At 26.5% G+C, this 20,454-nt stretch overlaps 1 protein-coding gene across 1 annotated transcript in view; it reads left to right on the top strand.

Annotated features, from left to right (window-relative positions):
* LOC129965729 (insulin-like peptide receptor) overlaps positions 1–19,630 on the top strand; it is a 213,725-nt gene extending 194,095 nt beyond the window's left edge. The window contains exons 7-24 of the mRNA XM_056079856.1: positions 368–515; positions 634–848; positions 1,030–1,162; positions 1,543–1,596; positions 6,242–6,585; positions 7,302–7,518; positions 8,476–8,701; positions 9,501–9,588; positions 10,394–10,545; positions 11,462–11,630; positions 11,901–11,991; positions 12,332–12,402; positions 13,257–13,396; positions 13,924–13,988; positions 14,708–14,840; positions 14,914–15,203; positions 15,689–15,823; positions 18,201–19,630. Of these exons, the coding sequence (XP_055935831.1) occupies positions 368–515; positions 634–848; positions 1,030–1,162; positions 1,543–1,596; positions 6,242–6,585; positions 7,302–7,518; positions 8,476–8,701; positions 9,501–9,588; positions 10,394–10,545; positions 11,462–11,630; positions 11,901–11,991; positions 12,332–12,402; positions 13,257–13,396; positions 13,924–13,988; positions 14,708–14,840; positions 14,914–15,203; positions 15,689–15,823; positions 18,201–18,699 (3,170 nt within the window). The 3' untranslated portion in view covers positions 18,700–19,630. The remainder of the gene's footprint in view (positions 1–367; positions 516–633; positions 849–1,029; positions 1,163–1,542; positions 1,597–6,241; positions 6,586–7,301; positions 7,519–8,475; positions 8,702–9,500; positions 9,589–10,393; positions 10,546–11,461; positions 11,631–11,900; positions 11,992–12,331; positions 12,403–13,256; positions 13,397–13,923; positions 13,989–14,707; positions 14,841–14,913; positions 15,204–15,688; positions 15,824–18,200) is intronic.
* Positions 19,631–20,454: the final 824 nt, after the last annotated feature.

The raw sequence follows: 20,454 nt of genomic DNA, 5'->3' as shown, positions 1-20,454 counted from the left end.
CACCTCCGACTCACTGGAGGGAGAGTACTGTGGTGAAAAGCTTATAAGCCAGATAACAGCTACGGAGCATGTGCAATTGCTTTTGTCTTGTGGTCTTGTTACTCGGCTGCGAACCACAGGGTCCCAGGTTCTATCCTCGCTTGTAACACACCCCTACAACCTAATTTAATATTTTATATCTGTGGCATTAAAAATATTTTTTAGTTTTAAAAAATCATTTTATACTTACTTTGTTATGTTACATAGATTAATAAGTTACATTTTGGAGACTGTAAAATCATTAATTTAATTTGAAAATTGCTATTGCTTATTAATTTTTTAATATTTTATATTAATAAATCAAAAATTAAATTTTTTTGGCATTTAGCAAATGTTATAAAAGAACTGGAAGAGAACTTGAATATGATTGAACAAATTGATGGCTATTTAAAAATTGCTCGGTCTTTCCCTTTGGTTTCCCTGAATTTTTTGAAATCCCTCACAACTATTCGTGGTGAACAGTTGGACAAAAAGAAGTAAGTTACCTTATGTATTCTATTTCATCTACATACTTTTTAAAAAATTTAATTTGTTAAAAAGTATTAAAATTGCTGCTAAATATTTTTTGAGGAATTTTTATTTTTTCTGGTTCAGTTATGCTCTACTGGTTTTGGATAATCAGAATTTACAAGAGCTTTGGGACTGGCAGAATCGTAAGACCAAACTTAAAATTATGAATGGAAAGATCTTCTTTCACTTCAATTCAAAACTCTGCCCCAGCAAGATCCAAGAACTGAAAAAATATGCAGAAGTAGCTGATTGGGATGACAGAGATGTATCACCAAGTTCAAATGGCGACCGTGTTGCTTGTAAGTATGCTATGATCTTACCTAGTAGCACACTATATTATATAATATTGTAAAATTTGAAGGGAGAAAACTATATTGAAAGTATTATTTTACAATTTGAAATATTTATTTATTGTCTATAATATTGTAATTTCTGCATGAATTCACGATATTGAGAAGTTTATTATGCCAATTATTTTAGGTGATGTTACAAACATGAATGTTACAGTTCAAAGTCTTACACCAACAGTTGTAAGGGTCAAATGGGAAAGTTTCCATAAGCAGTTGTATGATGAAAGATCTCTCTTAGGATATGTCATTTATTATCGAGAAGCGTAAGTTCAAATCTCCTATTTAGTTCTACAATCTTTACTTTTCTAAATTTCTAACTTCGTCCTTTCTTTTGCCTTTAAAGAAGGAAGCAAAACTGCATTTTCTTTACATTAATAATATTCTTAAATTGGTATGGAAAGTACTTCATAATTCTGTTGAGCTCTTAAAGTGGAATAACATGTTATACCTTGCAATCTAGGCTATTATGAAATATTAGAACAGTGTACTAATTACTTTGTCTTTTTTTTTTTTAATATTTAAATTAAATGTCATTTTCATTCTTAATGCAATTGTATTTTCTGTTATCAAAAAGCATAAAAATGGACACCTTCTAAAGAAATATGCAATATTAACATGCTAATTTTCTACTCTTCCTCCACAGATTGTTTCAGAACATTTCTATATTCGAAGGCCGTGATGCTTGTGGGACAGATGCGTAAGTTTTTTGCCCAATTTTTTTTTTTCTTACAAATTGTTCTAGAAGTAAAATAACAACAATATTATTTTTTTCGTTGTATTTATTGTTATCATAATATAATCTAAATTTCAATACTAAAAAATTAAATTTTATAATTTTATTGATGTTAAATAAGTTTACTCTATTGTATATTACTTTCATAAAATATTGTCATATTACTCGATTGTATTTGAAAAATGAGAATTATTATTAAATTTTCTTCTATATGTGAAGAATAATTTTTTTTACACACAGAAATTGAAAAAAAAAAAAAGAGAGAGAGAGAGAGAAGTTTAAAGTTTTAATATTCCCCAGCAAATAAGTATCTACAAATTTCCTTGTTTCAGAATTAGTATAAGTTTTTAAAAAATTATCTATTGTAAAAATTGCATGGAGGATCTAAAAATATATTTTCTGGGATAATTTTCTTCGAAATTATTATAGAAAATAAGAAAAATTTTGGTTATTTCTCATAGATTTAAGTTGCTGCTGTTGTTGAGCATCTGCTTTATTTGCTTTCAAAAGCTTTAGTTTTCTTGGCTTATGGTTATGTTCGCTTTTGGGCGATGTTAATCATTAGATCAATGGCATAGAAAATGATATCAAAAGATTTGGTATAATTAAAAGGTAAAATTCTACTTTCACAGTATTGCAATTTAGGGTGGGGTGGGGAATAATTTCTTCCAAAGTTTTTGAGGGAGGTGGAAAAAAAATAATGGATTAATTTCCAATAGTCTGAAATAGCTACTGTTAGGAGTCATCTATTTCATCTGCTCGCAATTGATTTACTTTTTGTTTTGTTTTGTTTTCGCTTAAGCAAAAGATGGCTGCATTTAAGCATTTCTGAATCACTATTTTGAAGCAAATTAAAACCTTGTAAAAAGATATACATTTGAAATAAAACAGAAATTAAAAAATATAGTGATAGAATAATTTAAACTTTATTAATTTTAATACTTTTTAATTTTTTTTAATTAATAACAACTAAAACAAATATTGCTCAAAAATGGATGTTATTGGAATAGTAAAATTTTGAATATTAAAAAGGCATTGAAATATTTCTTATAAGATTATTTGTTCCAAAATTAAAGGAGTATAATTGCAAAATTTTGGTTAATTTCTAATTAAAATGAATATTTAACTAACTTTTGTACTTTGAAAAGTAGATAATATTCTTATTCTCATCTTTAAGAATAGATACGCAAAATTTGTTTGAAATCAGTCCAATAGATCAGAAGGAGATGTGGAAAGTACATGTATTCTCATAATGGATTTATATTAAAATATATCAGAAGATATGCCAACTAGACAGGTTGTTATCCTGTTAACAATATCTCAGATCCTAAATTCATATATTAACTAACAAAAGTCTTAGCAGAGAATTTCATACACATTAGCAGAATGCTTTAAAAAATATATTTTATTTTTAGTACATGTTAGATATAAATTATATAATAATATTAAAGGTCAACAACAAAGGCCTGGAATTGTATGTTCTAATGAATTCATTATATACAATTATTGAATGTACATTATATACAATTATATATATTCTTTTGCTTTATCCACAATGTTTATTCGCACTTAAATAAAAACTAATCACTAAAATCAGATTGAAACAAAATGTGATCCACTAATGTGAGAAAATAACAATATAATTTTTTTAATGCTGGAAGAAAATATTAGTAATAATTTTTAATTGACCTTGAAGTGAGAATATATAGAAAAATAAAAATTGCAAACTTCAACTCATTACATGCAAAAATCCATCATATAAGAACAAAAATGTGAAGTTTCTGTTTCTCTAATTGACTTTTATTCATGGGTAGCTTTGTTTGCACATCAATAAGTTAGTTATTTTTTTTTTAATCATCTTATCTATTTTAATGTTAATACTGAAATTGAGATTTATGCTTCTGATAATGATGCAAATAAAGGGCAGGGATATTTTTTAACGCCACCCAATGTTACAGACATCAGCAGATAATTATATATATATGTTACGGCCAAAGCCCGAAATACGGCCAGTTCGCGAACTGGCCAAGAGGTTTGGCCAAAGTCCGAAATACTTGCAATGAATGTTGTATTTTCTACTTTGGCTGGCCATTTCGCGAAGTGGCCGGGCATCCTTGGCCAAAACCCGATGTGATAATCTATACTTATAAATACAGCTCAATGTATGTTTGTGCGCGTGTGTGTGTTTGTGTGTGTTGGCGCTCTACAGTCCAAACCGTTTGACAAACAGTTATCAAATTTGGCATATATATACCTTGGAGGTCGGAAATGTGCACCCTGGAGCGATTTTTTAAAATTTTTAATTAGAATTTTAATTAAAAATTAAGCGTAATTTCGGCGTTTTATCGCTATAACGAAAATATTACAGCACAAAATCGATTTTTGCATCAAATTAAAGCTTTTTTTAATTAAAGCTTAAAATTTAATTTATAAATTATGCTAAAATTTAATCTGCACGAGCACGTCAAATTAAAAAAAATATCTTTTATCAACGTGTTGCCATCACATTGATAGAAGTTTAAATTAAAAAATAAATCAACTATTATTGCAAATTTAATAAACAAAATTGTAATTTTCTGCAGGTGTCTGTATAAAATGAAAAAAAAAAAAAAAAAAAAACAGATATTTTCTGAAAAGTAAAAGGAGGCAAAGTTTTCTATGAGCTTTGACAATACCTATATTATTAATTCAATAAAACAATTTAATTTAAGGCAAACATAGTTTAATATACTTAGGATAATCATTCTAATCAGCTACCATCAGCTAATTTGGGGCATACATTTGCTAACAAAATGGTCTAAATTAACTAAATAATTATATTTAATATAACTTTAGTCAATAAATGCTCTGATGAATCTGGAATTTTAAATTTTTACATAGGTCCTCTACCCTTTGAATCATATTTAACAAAATAATCATGAGACCCGATATTTTTAATAAAAATTGTTGAACTCAAACCAACTAAATCAATCACTAAAACTGACTGATTTATGAAATTTCAATATCACACTTCTATAAAAACTGGCGATTTTAGACCACTTCACCGACTCTCTCAATGAAGATACGCTAATCCTCTGCAGGGTTTCTATACAGTGATTGGCCTGTGATTATAAAAATGATGCATAAAAACTTCATAAATCGGTCAGATTTCACTGCTGAACGACTCTGATTTCAATTTTCATATTTAAAAAAAAGATATGGTTAGCTTTAATATAAAAAGCTTTTATATTGATTGCAGTTTAACATTTCCACTTTAGTTTAAAGTAGAAATTTTATGGATACTGACAGAACATTAGGGAAAGTAGTACAATGAAACAGAACTGTTTAAGGCCTACATAAAAGTACGACTGAATCACATAACTACCAAAATATGAAGCTCAAAAATATTTTGCAGAAAAAGCTACTAAGAGAGCAATTTACATTAATTGAAAATTTTAGCGATCATTAATACTGGTGAACCGGCTGGTCGCCAAAGGCGACTAGTGGTAAATAAATATAATGACATTGATGTATAAAATATAAATAAGGACATGTTGTAGGTGAAATTCGACAGATGGCGCCAACAAAGAAATGTCTTTAAATGATATTAATAACAAAACTATTTGTCCTTCATATTTGTTTTAATTAGCCCTTATTTTTGTTATTTGCCTTTGCAAAAAATTTCATATTTTTTGAAGCGACATTTCGGGAGACAATGTGGTCTGGGATCTTTAACATTAGGTCCATGGAGCAGAAAAAGATTAAGGAACACCTTTAAAGGTAATTGAAAACTGAATACTCAATTTGCCTTTGTATTCATACATGATACGCAACGCCTTTGCTCAAGATATAATTATTTCATTTTGAAGGGCGCAAATCTAATCTTCACGCTATCACGTTGTTAAAGTATACACGTTCACTGAATAATTTCTATTATGGCTTTAATATGAGAACAGAATAACACGAGATCATATTTTTATATATTACAAGCTTATTTTTAACTCAGAGGTGTCACTTATATTTGAACTCGTTTCTGAAACAGTTGCACTTAAAAAAAAACAGTACACAGAAGTACTCATTTTTAAATACTTCATTTTTAACAGGGTGTAAAACAATGTGCTCTTGATTCCTTTCTTTCTACTTTGGCCGATCGTCCCCAGCCATTTCGCGAATTGGCCGGCCAAAGCCCGAAATCAAGAAAAGATCGGACATTGGCCGGTAAGTTTACAGCAACGTTGGCCAGATCGCGAATTGGCCGGCCAATTCGCGATCTGGCCGATTTCGGGCTTTGGCCGTAACATATATATATATATATAGGACTAAATTGGTCTATAATTTTGAGTGCTTTTATTGTTTCTAATGCTGTGTGGATAGAAATATTTTGTTTTTAATAGAATTAATTAAAATTTCCATCTCTTACTTTATTATAAAAGCAATTTCTGAGAGTGAGCTTTAAAGCATGTTAAATCATTAGGAGCTGTCCATGCATTGAGTTCATTAATATCTGCAAAAGGATTGAACCTTAGAAGTAACTCTGCAGATGGCTAAAAATTATTAGAATTTATTTTATTTCCTAAATTTGTCTTTTTGGTTGTTAAATAATAATAATAATTTTTTTACCTTATCACAGATGGACAGTTCGGGATGTAGAGGTTGTTGAAGATTCAAATAATTTCATTATTCATCATATAACTGACCTCAAGCCGTTTACTCAGTATGCTCTTTATATACGTACATATACAACTGCATCAGGTAGACAAGGTGCTCAAAGCTCCATTGTATATTTTAAAACTGAACCAGACACTCCTACTCCACCTGTAAGTATAAAAGCAAGATCAACACTGCATGGTGAAATAGTAGTATCTTGGAAGCCTCCCAAACACCCCAATGGAAATGTTACTTACTATATTGTAGAAGGTGTTTACGAAGAAGATTCATCTTACTTTTCAGCCCAACGAAATTATTGTTTAGAGCGTAAGTATTCAAGATATAGCATAAGTATAGATATAAATATAGACTCTAAAATATTGATCTTCACTTTATTAATTATTGTTTTACTTTCAATTTTGGATCAAATAAGTATGGAGCTATTGTGGAATTGTTATCTTCCTTGTTTGTATATTACATTTCCATTTATTTACATCTTTCTCATATAAAGCGTCTTTGTATAATAGTTCAAAATTTTTTACTTAAAAGTTATAGTAAATATATTATTTATGCTGTAACTATGCAGGACGTCAGTTTTTCGCATTCATAATTGAATTGATTGTAAAATTCAAAAAAGAATAGGTAATTTTTGTCTTGTTATTTATTCTGATCTGTCTCTAGATGGAAAACATTACTAATATATTTACTATTTATTATTGATTATTAGAAACATTGTCAATATTTCTGATTAGGATATCCATAATTTTTGGTTATTCAATCCATACAAATAAGGATTTTTTTTTTTCTAATTGAAAAACTATCTATTGTAGAATGCCTATTTTTTCCTTCCAAGTGTACAGACAGACAGACACACACACATTCTTATATGTCGTACTTGTGAATTATTTTATACCATACTCGTGAATACTTTATTTCTTTCCATGTAAAATAAGTAATAAGAATTGCAGAAAGTAGTTTAAATTTTAGATGAATTTAAAAGGCCTTACATATTGTTGTTAATTGAGTTTTTATTTATTTATTAGCAATTGCTTTCCCTGAATATCGAAAAAGTTTGTACGATGATGACACAAGACATACTGGACTTTTTGACAATGCTACTTCATCTAGTGCAGATTCCGGTGAAGATGGAGAATGCTGTGCTTGTTCAAAGGATCAAAGAACTTTGGGTGTTGATGATGATGATGCAGAATTCCAGATTCATTTTGAAGATTTCTTGCATAACAAAGTGTATATTAAAAAGTTAGTTTACAAGAATTTAAATATTTTTAGTCTTTAATATTTTTACTAATATTTGTTAATTAATTAAATTTATTATTATTAAAATAAAATATATGAAATTTATTAAAATAAAATATATGAAATATGATATGTTTATGCTAAATAAGAACATACAATTAACTCTATAGAAATAAATTTATCCATTTGATGTCCATATATTTCTACTAAATACTTTCATTGTATTGCTAATTCAGCTGTGCGCATTATGTAAACATTAGAAGCATCCAAATCATGTTTTTATCTTCTGAAGGTTCCTAGCTTTACCAAGATCTGTAAAATTTCCAACATTCTTTCTAAGAAAACGAGTGGCAAAATTTTACCGAATATTTCTGTAGTTATATTAAAATAAAAGGTTAACATTTAAAAAATGTTTTTGAAATTAAATTTACTGTTAAGATATGTGATAAATATTTAGGTGATCTCATTTGCATTGAAAATTAATAAAATACATTATTCCTAACTACTTTTATAATTAATATGATAATTTAAAGAATATAACTTTAGCAGAGAAATAGCAGCTAAAGAATAACAGCAGTTTGTAGTATTTATCTAATTTACAATCATATTTTTGAACATTCAGCTTATTTAACTTATTGGTTGATTTTGTGCATTGTCCCATATGTTGTCTCTTTTTAATTTTAAAAAAAGTGACATAATATGATTTTTTTTTTTTTTTGTCTTATGGAATATATTTATTTTAATGTCTGTTATATAAAAATAAAATATTGATGATTTAAGCAGTTTTAGTAGTTTATTCATTAATTTAAATTGATTATTCTGCAGTGCTTTTATTACAAGATGACATAAAGACAGATATTTTGCTTTATTAATCAAATTTTTATTTTGTTAATTTAATGATTTTTTTCATATTTCTTATAATGATTTTACAGATCTTAAATTCATTTTTTTATATTCCAGTCCAGATATAACTCGAAGCCGAAGACATGTACTTGTACGAACTTCAAAAGAAGAAACTACACCGAGGACCACGAGTGATCCTTTCAGTGTTGTTAATCCTTCAATACAACCTCTTGATGGAGACAAATATGTTAATGGCTCGTTATTACAATTCAGGAGATTAGTGTATCATCATACTTTTATAGTTGTTTCTACTTTAAGACATTTTACAGAATATACAGTTGAAGTAAGTTTATTTTAGTGGAAAATTTTGGTTGGATTTGATGATTATTTATTAGAAACTTTTTTAAATATGTAAAGACTAATAAAATGGCAGTAAAAAAAAACAGTCTCTTTAAAAGGTACTGTTTCTTCTTCATGAAGTATATTAATATCATTAAATCAGTATAATGATTAATATCTTATTTCTTTAGAAAGATATTTTTTCTAGCAAAATTTTGACCTTTGATTTGTGTTTCCATGCATTAATTATTTTCAGTTGATATTTTCTCTTAATCATGTATTAAATCTGATATTTCTGAATATTGAACTTTACTATTTAAATATGAGATTGAAAACACTTAGCTATTAACTTCCTAACAATTCTGATTGTTTTAATTAGATCTTTGTAATTTTGGAATGTTATTTTTCTGTGTTTAAATATAATAAAATTTTAGTTTTAAAGTATGTTTAAATTTTAATCATAAAAATTCATATTAACTATATTAATACTAATCCTGTTGTGTCATTCGTTTATTATTTAAATAAATATTTAAAATAAATTTTTGTTATGTAACTATTCACAAATTTTTGTGAGTAAGCATCTGTTGCATATACTTTTATGATAGCACTGAAATGATATTGCAAAAATATGACCAAACATAGAAAATAAAGGGATTGTGCATGGTTGTGTTAATTGTCTAACTCATCTCATATTTTTCTGTTAAGTAATGACACTAATAGCTGAAACATTTATTTGTTATTTGTATTTTTTTATTATTAAATATACATATTTCTGGAATATATATTATTTAATAATATTTTAGATCCGAGCTTGTCAAGATAGTCGACCAAATATGAGAACTGATCCATGTAGTACAAAAGCTATCACAAGTGTACGGACTCTTCATTTACGTAAGCTCAATATTTTTATTAAACTATCATTTTCTGTTATAGAATTTTGTCTTCTTTTTTTTTTAAAGTGTTGTTAACTTAAATAGTTTTGTATGTGATGCTGTTGTATTTAGTCAAAAGAACTTGGTAAATCTCTTGCTGTTGCAACACATGAAAACTGTATCACATTTTATATTTTTTTATTCTTTTATCTTCATTTAGTAATTTTTTTTATTAATATATGGGATTTATTATTTATTATTATTCTTCAATTTTAAAAGTTCTTCAAATAGATACTGTCTTTGTGACTTGACTGCTTTCACCTCATTTTTTGAAGTTATTATAATTTTTTTTTTCTGAAATATTAATCTTTACAAATGGTCTTAAATTTATGTAATAAATTTCAAAGTAAAATTTTAAAAATACTGTCTCATTATTATTGATTTTTATTGCACTATTTGCTAATAATTTTTTTTTTATTTTATTGGGGTGGGATATGGAATCCAGAATTCAAGAAATCAGGATCCCTCTAGAAAATTCTCTCTGTCGCCAAGGTTTCCAACTTCCGTCGCCAAATTTGGCGAAATGTCGCCAAATTTGGCGACAAAAATTAGTTGCCTAAAACATCGCCAATGAGCCAATATCTCGCCAATTTGGCGACTTGCTATTGAAATACAATGGGATACATATAACATTCATTATCATAAGACAAATTACACCAATTTACAGAATTCGTAACATTATGGATAGGTCGTAATTTCTAATGCTACATAATTCTCATTTTATCTTTTAGTTCAATTATAACTGACATTAATTCTTCTTGCAGCTGGTGCTGATGATATCAGGAGTAATAGTGTGCAGATATTAACTGAAAATGCTACTGTATACTCTGGTTTTGTGAAATGGGAAGAGCCAAAAGAATCGAATGGTGTTATTATTGCCTATACTATAGAGTATAGAAGAATGAATGGTGAAAATGTAAGAATACATCTTATTTTTTAAACAGCTAAACTTGATCTTGTTTGAAAAATGCCAAACAATATGTCAGTGTTATGATATAGCAGATTATGATATGCATTGCCCAGATCCTTCTTTATTTAGTCAATAATGGAAAATGTGTCATGCCTAATCAAACTATACTTTTGCTAGTAAATTTCAAGAGTACAGTTTGATGAATATTTATATTTCATTTCTTACAATGCATGATGTTTATTTGCTTTGTTTAGATTTTTTGATGTTTAAATTTTTCAACCTTAATTATTAGTTCAAATAAATAGAGGCATAATTCATCTTGAAAAATTAAGAGGACTAAAATGTTTATATAGACTAAAAACCATATAGTAGTAAAAAAAAAAAACTTTATTTAGATCAATCATTTTCAATTTATATCAATTAAATAAAAAGGCGGGAGGGGAATTTTTCTTCATCTTGATTAAATTATTTACATATTTGATAAAAATGAATCTTCATCTGTAAATTATCTATTCAAGTATCTTAAAAGTGTGTTATAATTTTTAACTGTTTAGTTCTTTTTATTATTTCATTAAATAATGCAATTTATTCTGGAAATGCAATATATGTGCAAGTTTTGCGTAGAATAGGAATATCAATAAATTATTTCATTCATCTTATAAATTTTTTAAAAAAATTTATTTTATTAAAAATTATTTTTTAAGTTTAAAGTATAATGGATACATTTTTTTAAAAAGATGCATCCATTATAAGGTTATAATTCTGTATATTTTTTTATATGAAATGTGTAATTTTAGGAATTAATTGTGTGTTTAAAACCAAATAAGTCCTACTATTGACTATTTACTTAATTTAGATCTTATTGTTTCAATGGATTGTTTGCTCATATTAATAATACTAAAAATTTTAAATCCTAATATAGTACAAACCTAAAAGGATATGTGTCACCAGATCAAATTATTTGATCCGTAATGGTTACTACCTTTCTGAATTGCCACCTGGAAATTACTCCTTACGTATCAGGGCAACATCATTGGCTGGTCATGGAAATTGGACCCAACATGTTTATTTTCATATTGTTGCTGTCTCTGGTAAGTTCCAAAAATAGACTCACTTCCTTTCAGACCATATTGTTTTTGTATGAACATTGTTTAAAACTCTGAATTTTCAGAAAACTTTTATTTTTTTATCAATTTGGGATTTTATCAATGTGTGAAGTTAGGAATTGTGCTATTGAAAAAAAAATGGAATATCATGTTAAAAATATATTAGCATAAACAGTATAATATGTGATATTAAGATAAAAATTTTCTGCATATCAACGTTATCCATTAATAAGTAAATTATTATCATATATATAGATAACATTACCATGGAAACTGCTTTGGCTTTGGGTATTGTATTCTTCATAGCAGTAGCAATTGGGTGCATGTATGGAGTTTATAGATGGAAGTGAGTACTTTTTTATGCTATCATGAAGTGGTTGTGCTAATTTCTCTGATTCATTAATCAGTTTCCCTTCTATTGTCAAAATACAAAACCAGTTTTTTCATGAAATGCATATGTTGCCAAATTTTTTTCTGTATTTTATTTTCCTAGCTACTTTTAATTAATATACGTTATATTTGTTGAAATATCTTTTTTTTTTACTCTTTTTGAATAAATATGGTTATTATTGATTACATTTTTCAAAGAGTATTAAGAGAATAAATGCTTTGAAAATTAAACACAAAATTATTTCTATCTATCAAAATAATTCAGTAAATTATTTAAACTAATATTTTCCATTAAGGTTGAGCCCAAGAATTCCAGACTATGTTGATTATGCATCAGTCAATCCGGAATACATGAGCTCTAATCTAGGTATGTTAAATTAAGTAGATTTTATGATTTTGAAAGTTTGTTTTATTTTGTGTTTCTGTTGTATTTTTATTATTATATTCTATCTATTCTCTAAAATTAAATTTTAAGTTTATTATCGAATTCTTCATTATTGAAATTATTCTATAATGTTTAGTTGCTCACTTTTTTTATTATTTTTTTTCTTTCCTCCTTTATTTATTTGTTTCGTCTCAAGACTTTTGCTGATATTGTGAAAGAATTGTGTAGAAGAATATAATTGTGCATAAGATTTTTACATTAATTCTAAATTTGAAAAAAAATAACAAATTTTATTCTCTGTTATATAAAAAAATCCTTTATAGATTGATTCAAAACATTATAGTTATATTCTGAAATAAAATTACTTATTTGAAGCTGCATCACTAAATTTTACTTTTTGCCAAAATCCGATGATGTTTTAACCTTTTATATTCTACATCTTCTTATTATTATTGACAATTGCTATCTTGTATAGGTGTAATTAAGGGTTTATATGGGTTTTTTTATTAAAATTTAAATTTTACCTTGAAATTTTATAAGTGGAAATTTGGAAGAATTCATAAATTAATTTTTGATGCTCTTATACCTATCTTTCATTACAATTAATTTCTCATTTTCTATTTTTAAACACATGAATATAATAATCAAGAAACTCAGAATATATACATCATTTATATGTAATTTTATTTTTAACAAAAATGATGTCTTGAAATGTTGCCAGTGTATAATCAAAATTCCTTTGAAATTTCTTAAATTTAGTAAAATCTTATTTGCTCTGATTAATATCTGAATCACATGATTTCTTTGCATTTTTTTAATACCATATTTTGATATAGTTTATACACCTGATGAATGGGAAATTGAACGAGAAAAAGTTCATCTTTTAGAAGAACTAGGACAAGGCTCATTTGGCATGGTTTACAAAGGAAATGTGATTGATTTAGATGGAAAGCCATTAACACCTTGTGCTGCTAAGGTCTGTTCCATGAATATTAATAAAAACTTTTTGGAGAAGGCTTAGATTTCATGTTTTAGCCTTACAAGAATAATAATGATTTTTTTAAATCTATTTTTAAATTATATGTTAAGAACATAATGATGCTTTTTTAATATTAAAGTGTTATTGCATTTTTCATGAATATTTATTGCTGTATAATGAAATAATTTTATTATCTGGCATATGCTCTACCATTTATAAATATGTTGCACATTTAATAGGTATTGAAATATATTTATGTTACATTTTAATTTGTGGTGTAAGCAAAAAATATGTGCATCTTTCATCAGAAAAATTGTGACTCTTTTAATTTTTTTTTTCTTATAAATTCTGTCTTTCAGCAAATTTAATTTAATTTTTTTTAATTATAAAACTGATATTGATATTAACTTGAAACAAATTCTACTTTAAGTTTAATATTATCTTAAATTTGTTTCTAGTTCCTAGTTTTATTTAAATTAACTTTAAAATTTCTAAGTTTATTTAATCTCAAAAATTTTTTTTAGACTGTGAATGAAAGTGCATCTCTAAGAGAACGAATTGAATTTTTGCAAGAAGCATCTGTGATGAAGTAAGTGATTATTTGAAAAATAATCCGTAAAAAATGTTTAACTTTTATTGATTAAAAATCATATTATAAACATTTTAAATTACAATAACTACTTCAATAATAAATAAGTTGCTCGCTTGTAGAGAGATTGAATATGTGGTGAAAGCTTTATAAGGCAGTTAACAGCTATGCTGCATGAGCAATTGTATCGTGGTCATGTTACTGGACTTTGAACCACTAGGTCCCAGGTTCTATCCTTGCACGTTACAATCCGCCACGAATACATTCTGAATTGCAAATATTTGTTGTATGCAAATGTCAAAATGTACATTTCTAAAAAAAAATCATTTTCTTAATAATATGATGGATGGACATAAGATTACTTTTATATTTTGCTTCTTTTAAAACTTAAAAAAAAAAAAAAAGGAATTAAATACCAAGTCAGGACTTGCAATAAATATTATTTTTAAAAAATTCTCAATCCTTCCATTCACTGAATTTACAGAAAGTACAAATCTCTTTTATTAATTAAGAATATTCATACACAAATATTTAAAAGTAATGAATAATAGTAATTGCATCTGAACAATCTTGATATATAATTCAAAGGGTAAGTATGGAATTACTTTATCATTTATCATTATAATCTAAATTCTGTGGGATTTTGTTTGTTTCAATCACAATAATTTTTTGCAAAAAAGAGAGCGAGAGATTTCAATTATTCTCCTTTGTTTTGATAGGGCTTTCAATTGTCACCATGTTATAAAACTTCTGGGTGTTGTATCGAAAGGCCAGCCAACTCTTGTCATTATGGAACTAATGACTAATGGAGATCTGAAAACTTACTTACGTTCACACAGACCTGACTCAGATGTAAATATATATTTTAACTATTTGACTTTAAACTTTTTTAATTCAGAGGATACTCAAATATTTTTGATTGCAGGACAATCCTGGTGAACCACCACCTACATTAAAACAGATTCTTCAAATGGCAGCTGAAATAGCAGATGGCATGGCATATCTGGCAGCAAAAAAATTTGTCCATAGAGATCTTGCTGCTCGTAACTGCATGGTAGCAGAAGATTTAACGGTGAAAATTGGTGATTTTGGAATGACAAGAGATGTTTATGAAACTGATTATTATCGCAAAGGAGGAAAAGGTCTTCTTCCAGTTCGCTGGATGTCACCAGAATCTCTAAAAGATGGTATTTTTGACAGTAGAACGGATGTATGGTAAGACTCCTTGAATAAAATCATTTAATTGAATTAAATTATTATATTTCACTTTTGATTGCCTTAATGCATGTTAAAAATATAATGTTTGATATACGAAACTTAAATAATTGTGAAATGAAGCTAACAATTTAAATGCTTCATATATTCAATAAATCGCTATATATTAACTTTATTTGTAGATTATTTTAAATAGATTTTTATTGTATATTTTACATACATTAATCATGAAATGCATATGTTAATATTCAAAGCTTAATTTATTTTCATGAAAGCTTATTCCATTTCCTGTCTCTGATTTCACTGATCTATTAGTAATTTTATTAAAATAATTTTCAATATTATACAATATTTTCATTTCAGTTTGTTTCATTTTATCATTTATGCTGATGCAAAGTTTAGTTTTGCTGTGATATTTCATTGATTTCATCACCAATGAGATCACCAATAGAACATGTTCAAAAGCTATTAATAATTGGTTTTAGGTCATATGGGGTTGTACTTTGGGAGATGGCAACTCTAGCATCACAGCCATATCAAGGACTCTCCAATGAAGATGTTCTGAATTTCGTAATTAGAGGAGGGTCAATGGAAAAACCAGAAAACTGCCCAAAAGAATTGTAAGGATTAATTCTTCAATTTTTTTTTTTTAATTAAGTACTTTAATTTTTTATCCAGTTGATATACATCTTTTTGCTATAGAAAAAAGTATTCATATTTGTTTTTACATATCTTGTTTATTGTGTAATGTGTATTTCATAATTTCTTCAAAATCTTAAACATACCGTGATAAGGATTGCTGAAAAACATTTGAATTTCTTTTTTGGTTGCTCTTATAGGTTATTTAAACAAGACCAATTGATTGAATGAACATTATTCAACTAATTCATGATCAGCAATTTTTAAGAATACATGGATAAATATTGTTTTAAATCACTGTAACTATATTCATATTAAATGAATGATAAATTTAGTTTTAAAACAGCATGTAATGAAAGGTGTAAACTGAATGTATTTTATTTGCCAATTTTATTATTATTATTAATTTAAGATAAATTATTGACACTATACTGCAATTACTTTACTATGCAAAAGCTGTTTGTACGAACAATCTATTCCTCACTAGGAAGAGTAAATTGTAACACATCTCTGTTTAAGAGAAAAATAAAATTAATAACCTACATCAAAATGTTTTTGAATTTTTGTTACAAATTAATTTATTTTCTAGAATTTTTTAGTGTACGTGAAACACATTTACATTTCTTGAATAATTATTTAAACTTAACAGAGAAATTATTCATATAAAGCTATATATTGCTTTGTTTAGTAAAATATTAGAAACTTTTGCTTAAGTATGAGATATTTTTCTCTGAATTATAAAATGAATATATCCATGTTATATTGGTATATTATTGATATGAACTGATATGCTTCAATATTCCCTTTAAAAGGCTGCTTTTGCTACTTTGAATTCTGTAAGAAATATAAAAAATAAAAATTTGTATCAACAGCTGTAGAATTCAACTTTTTTTTAAAATCCAAAGATTAAAAAAAAAGCTTAGTAAAACCTCTCAACAGCTACCTTCTGTTCCATGTATTCTGTGAGATTTTTATTTTTGATAGAAAAAAATATGCATATGAATAAGTTTTCATGGATTATTTTTAGCTCAGTGAATTTTAATCTTTATTTAAAAGGAGAAATTATTCAAAGTGTCTAAATGTTTTTAAGAAAGAATTCAATTTGATTTCGCTTCAGTCTTTATGTTTTATTAATATAAGCATTCTCTCCTTTCTCATATCTTTCTTTTATATACTATATTCCAATTCTAAATCATAATAAAATAATTTCGTTTAAGCTAGCAGAGATTGTCTGACATTTTTATTTGATGTCACAAAATTTAAAAATTTCTGTTCTTTTAATATTACAACTTTTTTATCAAGGATTTTGTTTATTTATGTTCTCCCACATTTCAAAGTATTGGCAACTTTTCTTCTCAATTTTTGCTATATCAAACTGACAAACACTTCTATATCCTGTTCTAGATTCAAAACAGACCATTTGCATGCTTCTCAATATCAAAAAATTATGCTTGTGGAGAAAAGTACTTTTTGTTCTTTATTTGGTAATCATTGTTGTTACTTGAGGCCTCCATTCCGTTTAAGTGCAAAGTTCACTTTTTTCCGAGTTTCTTTCCTTCATCTTAATAAATGAGACAAGAAAAACTGATTTTATTGAAATTCACCGACTGCCATTCGAAGAAGTTTGAGTGGCCATTATTTAAGCCTATTGTAACATTACATATATATTTTATATGTTTATAGTTAAAAAGTTCTGTTCAATCAAAATAAAGAGAAATGGACATTTCAGGAAATTTTACTACATTAAAATTTTTAATTCCAAAAATAAATATTTGACTTATTTCGCAAAGAGCAGTTAATAAATTCCAATAACCTTGAAAGAAATATGTTTGAAAAATACTAAAAATTCTCTACAATTTCTTATTGAAAAATAAAAATTTGAAGAACTATATCCTACCACTTCTAATCTTCTTACTTACATATCATTTGTCCAATTATTGTAGAATGTACTATGTATGTGCTTCTTCATAACAATGTTTTTAAGAAATTTCCAATTAGGAATTTCAATTATTCTTTTATAAAATCTTATTTTAATATACATATTTCTAAATTTCCATATATATATATTAATCACCTGCTGTATTAAATTTCTGTTGTACTGTATTAAATTTCAATTGTTAATCCTATAACATTACTAAATCATAAACAAGTATTATCTGTAATTAATTTAGTAATATAACAGTGATGTTTTGTAATGTTTAACATATTAAGTTTAACATGTATATGCCTATTGTAGAGATCTCTGTTGTAAATAATTTTTATTTATTCCAAGCTATTAAAATTTAAATAGTTGTGATGAAAGTATGCTGTTAATAAGTTATTAGAAAATCTCAGTTTTATCTTTTTTTATTAAAATAGGGATAACTTAATGAGAATGTGTTGGGACAAAAGCCCTAAAAGTCGTCCAACTTTTGTGGAGATAGTGCAGATGTTGAGTCCACATGTCAATGCCAAGTTCCGTGCAGTTTCATACTGTTTTAGTGAAAGACATTTGACCAATTCTGTAGACATTGAAGAAGTGGCAACTCCAAACACGCCTCTTCGGTCATCCGTTCGGGAAGAGGACGCAACTGAAGAACAGATATACAGGTACTTTCCAAGTGTCACCCAATTGCCTGAGGACAATGCTAATGGTGATGGACCTGTAAATGTAGATGTGGACGAAGAACCAACTACTACAACAGACTCTTTAATTGGAGCAGACTCTGTAGCTGTTGCTGTTAATTCCAATGAAGGAAGTAAAGCCATTTCCATCAATTACTCTGATGGAAGTAAAGGTAGCAAAATTAGTACTCTTTCAAATGGTAGCATAGCCAATGGACATGTGGTTTATGCAGTCAACAAGAAAGGCAACTGAGTGTTCATTTCTTTTGGTACAAGTAGCTGGATATTTGACCAAAGAAAATGTTCTGTCTACTCTAGGTGACTCATTTGAATTGAGAGAATCAAAGATCATAATTATTTAATTAACTTTGATTAATTTGCTCATTGTGAATTATGTTCATTTGTATCACAGTGTTTGTCATTTTTAAAAGTTATTTTTATTTCAAAAGATTGTCAGAACATATGCTGTTTCAAAAGGTTGAGTCAGTTACTGAAAAGAAAATTTTAAATTGACCTTTAAAAGAATAGAGAATTTTCTTGTGTTGATTAAAAAATCTGAATAATTATGGTTGCGCATATAGAGCATTATAAAGTCACATTATCAAAATCTGAAATTTTTTTAATGACAATCATGTGATGCTAATAATTTTAAAAAAAGGAGAAAAAAAATCTTATTTCTTTTACTGCTAAATATGTTTTTGAAAAAAAATAGTTTTTGCAGAAAACTTTTTCATTTAATTTTTATGCCAGTATACCTATCAGCAAATGACTTCATTTATGCTCAATTTGCAAACCAATGCAATAAAAAGTATTTGAAAAATCATATTGAAAAAATTACTTGTTACAAGTAATTCTGTAAATTTTCAAGTGCCTCTTGCTACCATAATTTTTTTTATGATTTTTAAGTGAGTTGTAAAACTTCAAATTTTTAATATAGAATTTTATCTATTATGAAAATTGATTATATCCAAACTAAATCTTTCTATTTGTAACATGTATCTTTAATATTGCCTCCCCCCCATTTTTGAAAACTTGTCGATTTATAATGCTCTTAAACCAATTGTTATATTTGATTATTTGTACAAATAATTAATTTATGAAAAATAATTTAAATATCAGTATCCTAATACCTTAATTCTGCAAAATGCAGCATTTTGCTAAGAATATTTAATGTTCAACAAAATTTCTATTCTTTGTTTGATATGTATTCTTAAATGAATATTATTCATCCTTTAACATATTGTATTTTTGTAAAATTGCTACTTCCTGAAGTTAGACTATTAAATATAATCCATGTTCCTATTCTTATGTTCTAAAATAAAAATTCTTTTTTTAATGCAGTATATTTAATTTTTTTATATTGCTATAGGTTGTATAAATATTATGATATGAAAGCCAGTTTATTGAAAAAGATTTAATTGAATTGAATATTGATTCTGTTGTTTACAAATTTTAGAATTTTTATAATACATCTTGCATGATCACATTAATTTTTATTTTTGTAAATACTAGATTATCATGTGTATAAATTTAATTAACAATTTATGTTCCTATTTTAGTTTGATGAAATTTATATTGATTATTTATGTTATATGTTATTTTTATTCATCTGTTTTAATTGAGGCTTATTAACATAATTCTATTCAATAATAGCCCATATTTATTCAGTTTGTTTAACTGAATGCTACAAAACAAACAAAAAAGTCATTCTTCACATTTATGTCGTATATGAACAATCAACTATGCATAGTTTTATTTGTAAAAACTAATGCTGTACTAATTTTCAAAAAAAATACTATAAATATTTCAATTGTAAAAACTAATGCTGTACTAATTTTGAAAAAAAAAATACTATAAATATTTCAATCATAACATTACTAAATTTATGTTACATAACAGTTTAATAATTGAAAACACATCTTATGAGAAAGATAATTTGATCCGATTTTAATCGTTTTTTGGATGTTATAACAAATTTTTATTGAAAGCAAAAGTCATATTCTTATTT

This window comes from Argiope bruennichi, chromosome 4 (assembly GCF_947563725.1).
Source record: "Argiope bruennichi chromosome 4, qqArgBrue1.1, whole genome shotgun sequence".
Classification (NCBI taxonomy): Eukaryota; Metazoa; Arthropoda; class Arachnida; order Araneae; family Araneidae; genus Argiope; species Argiope bruennichi.
This window is presented reverse-complemented; position numbering and strand designations above follow the sequence as displayed.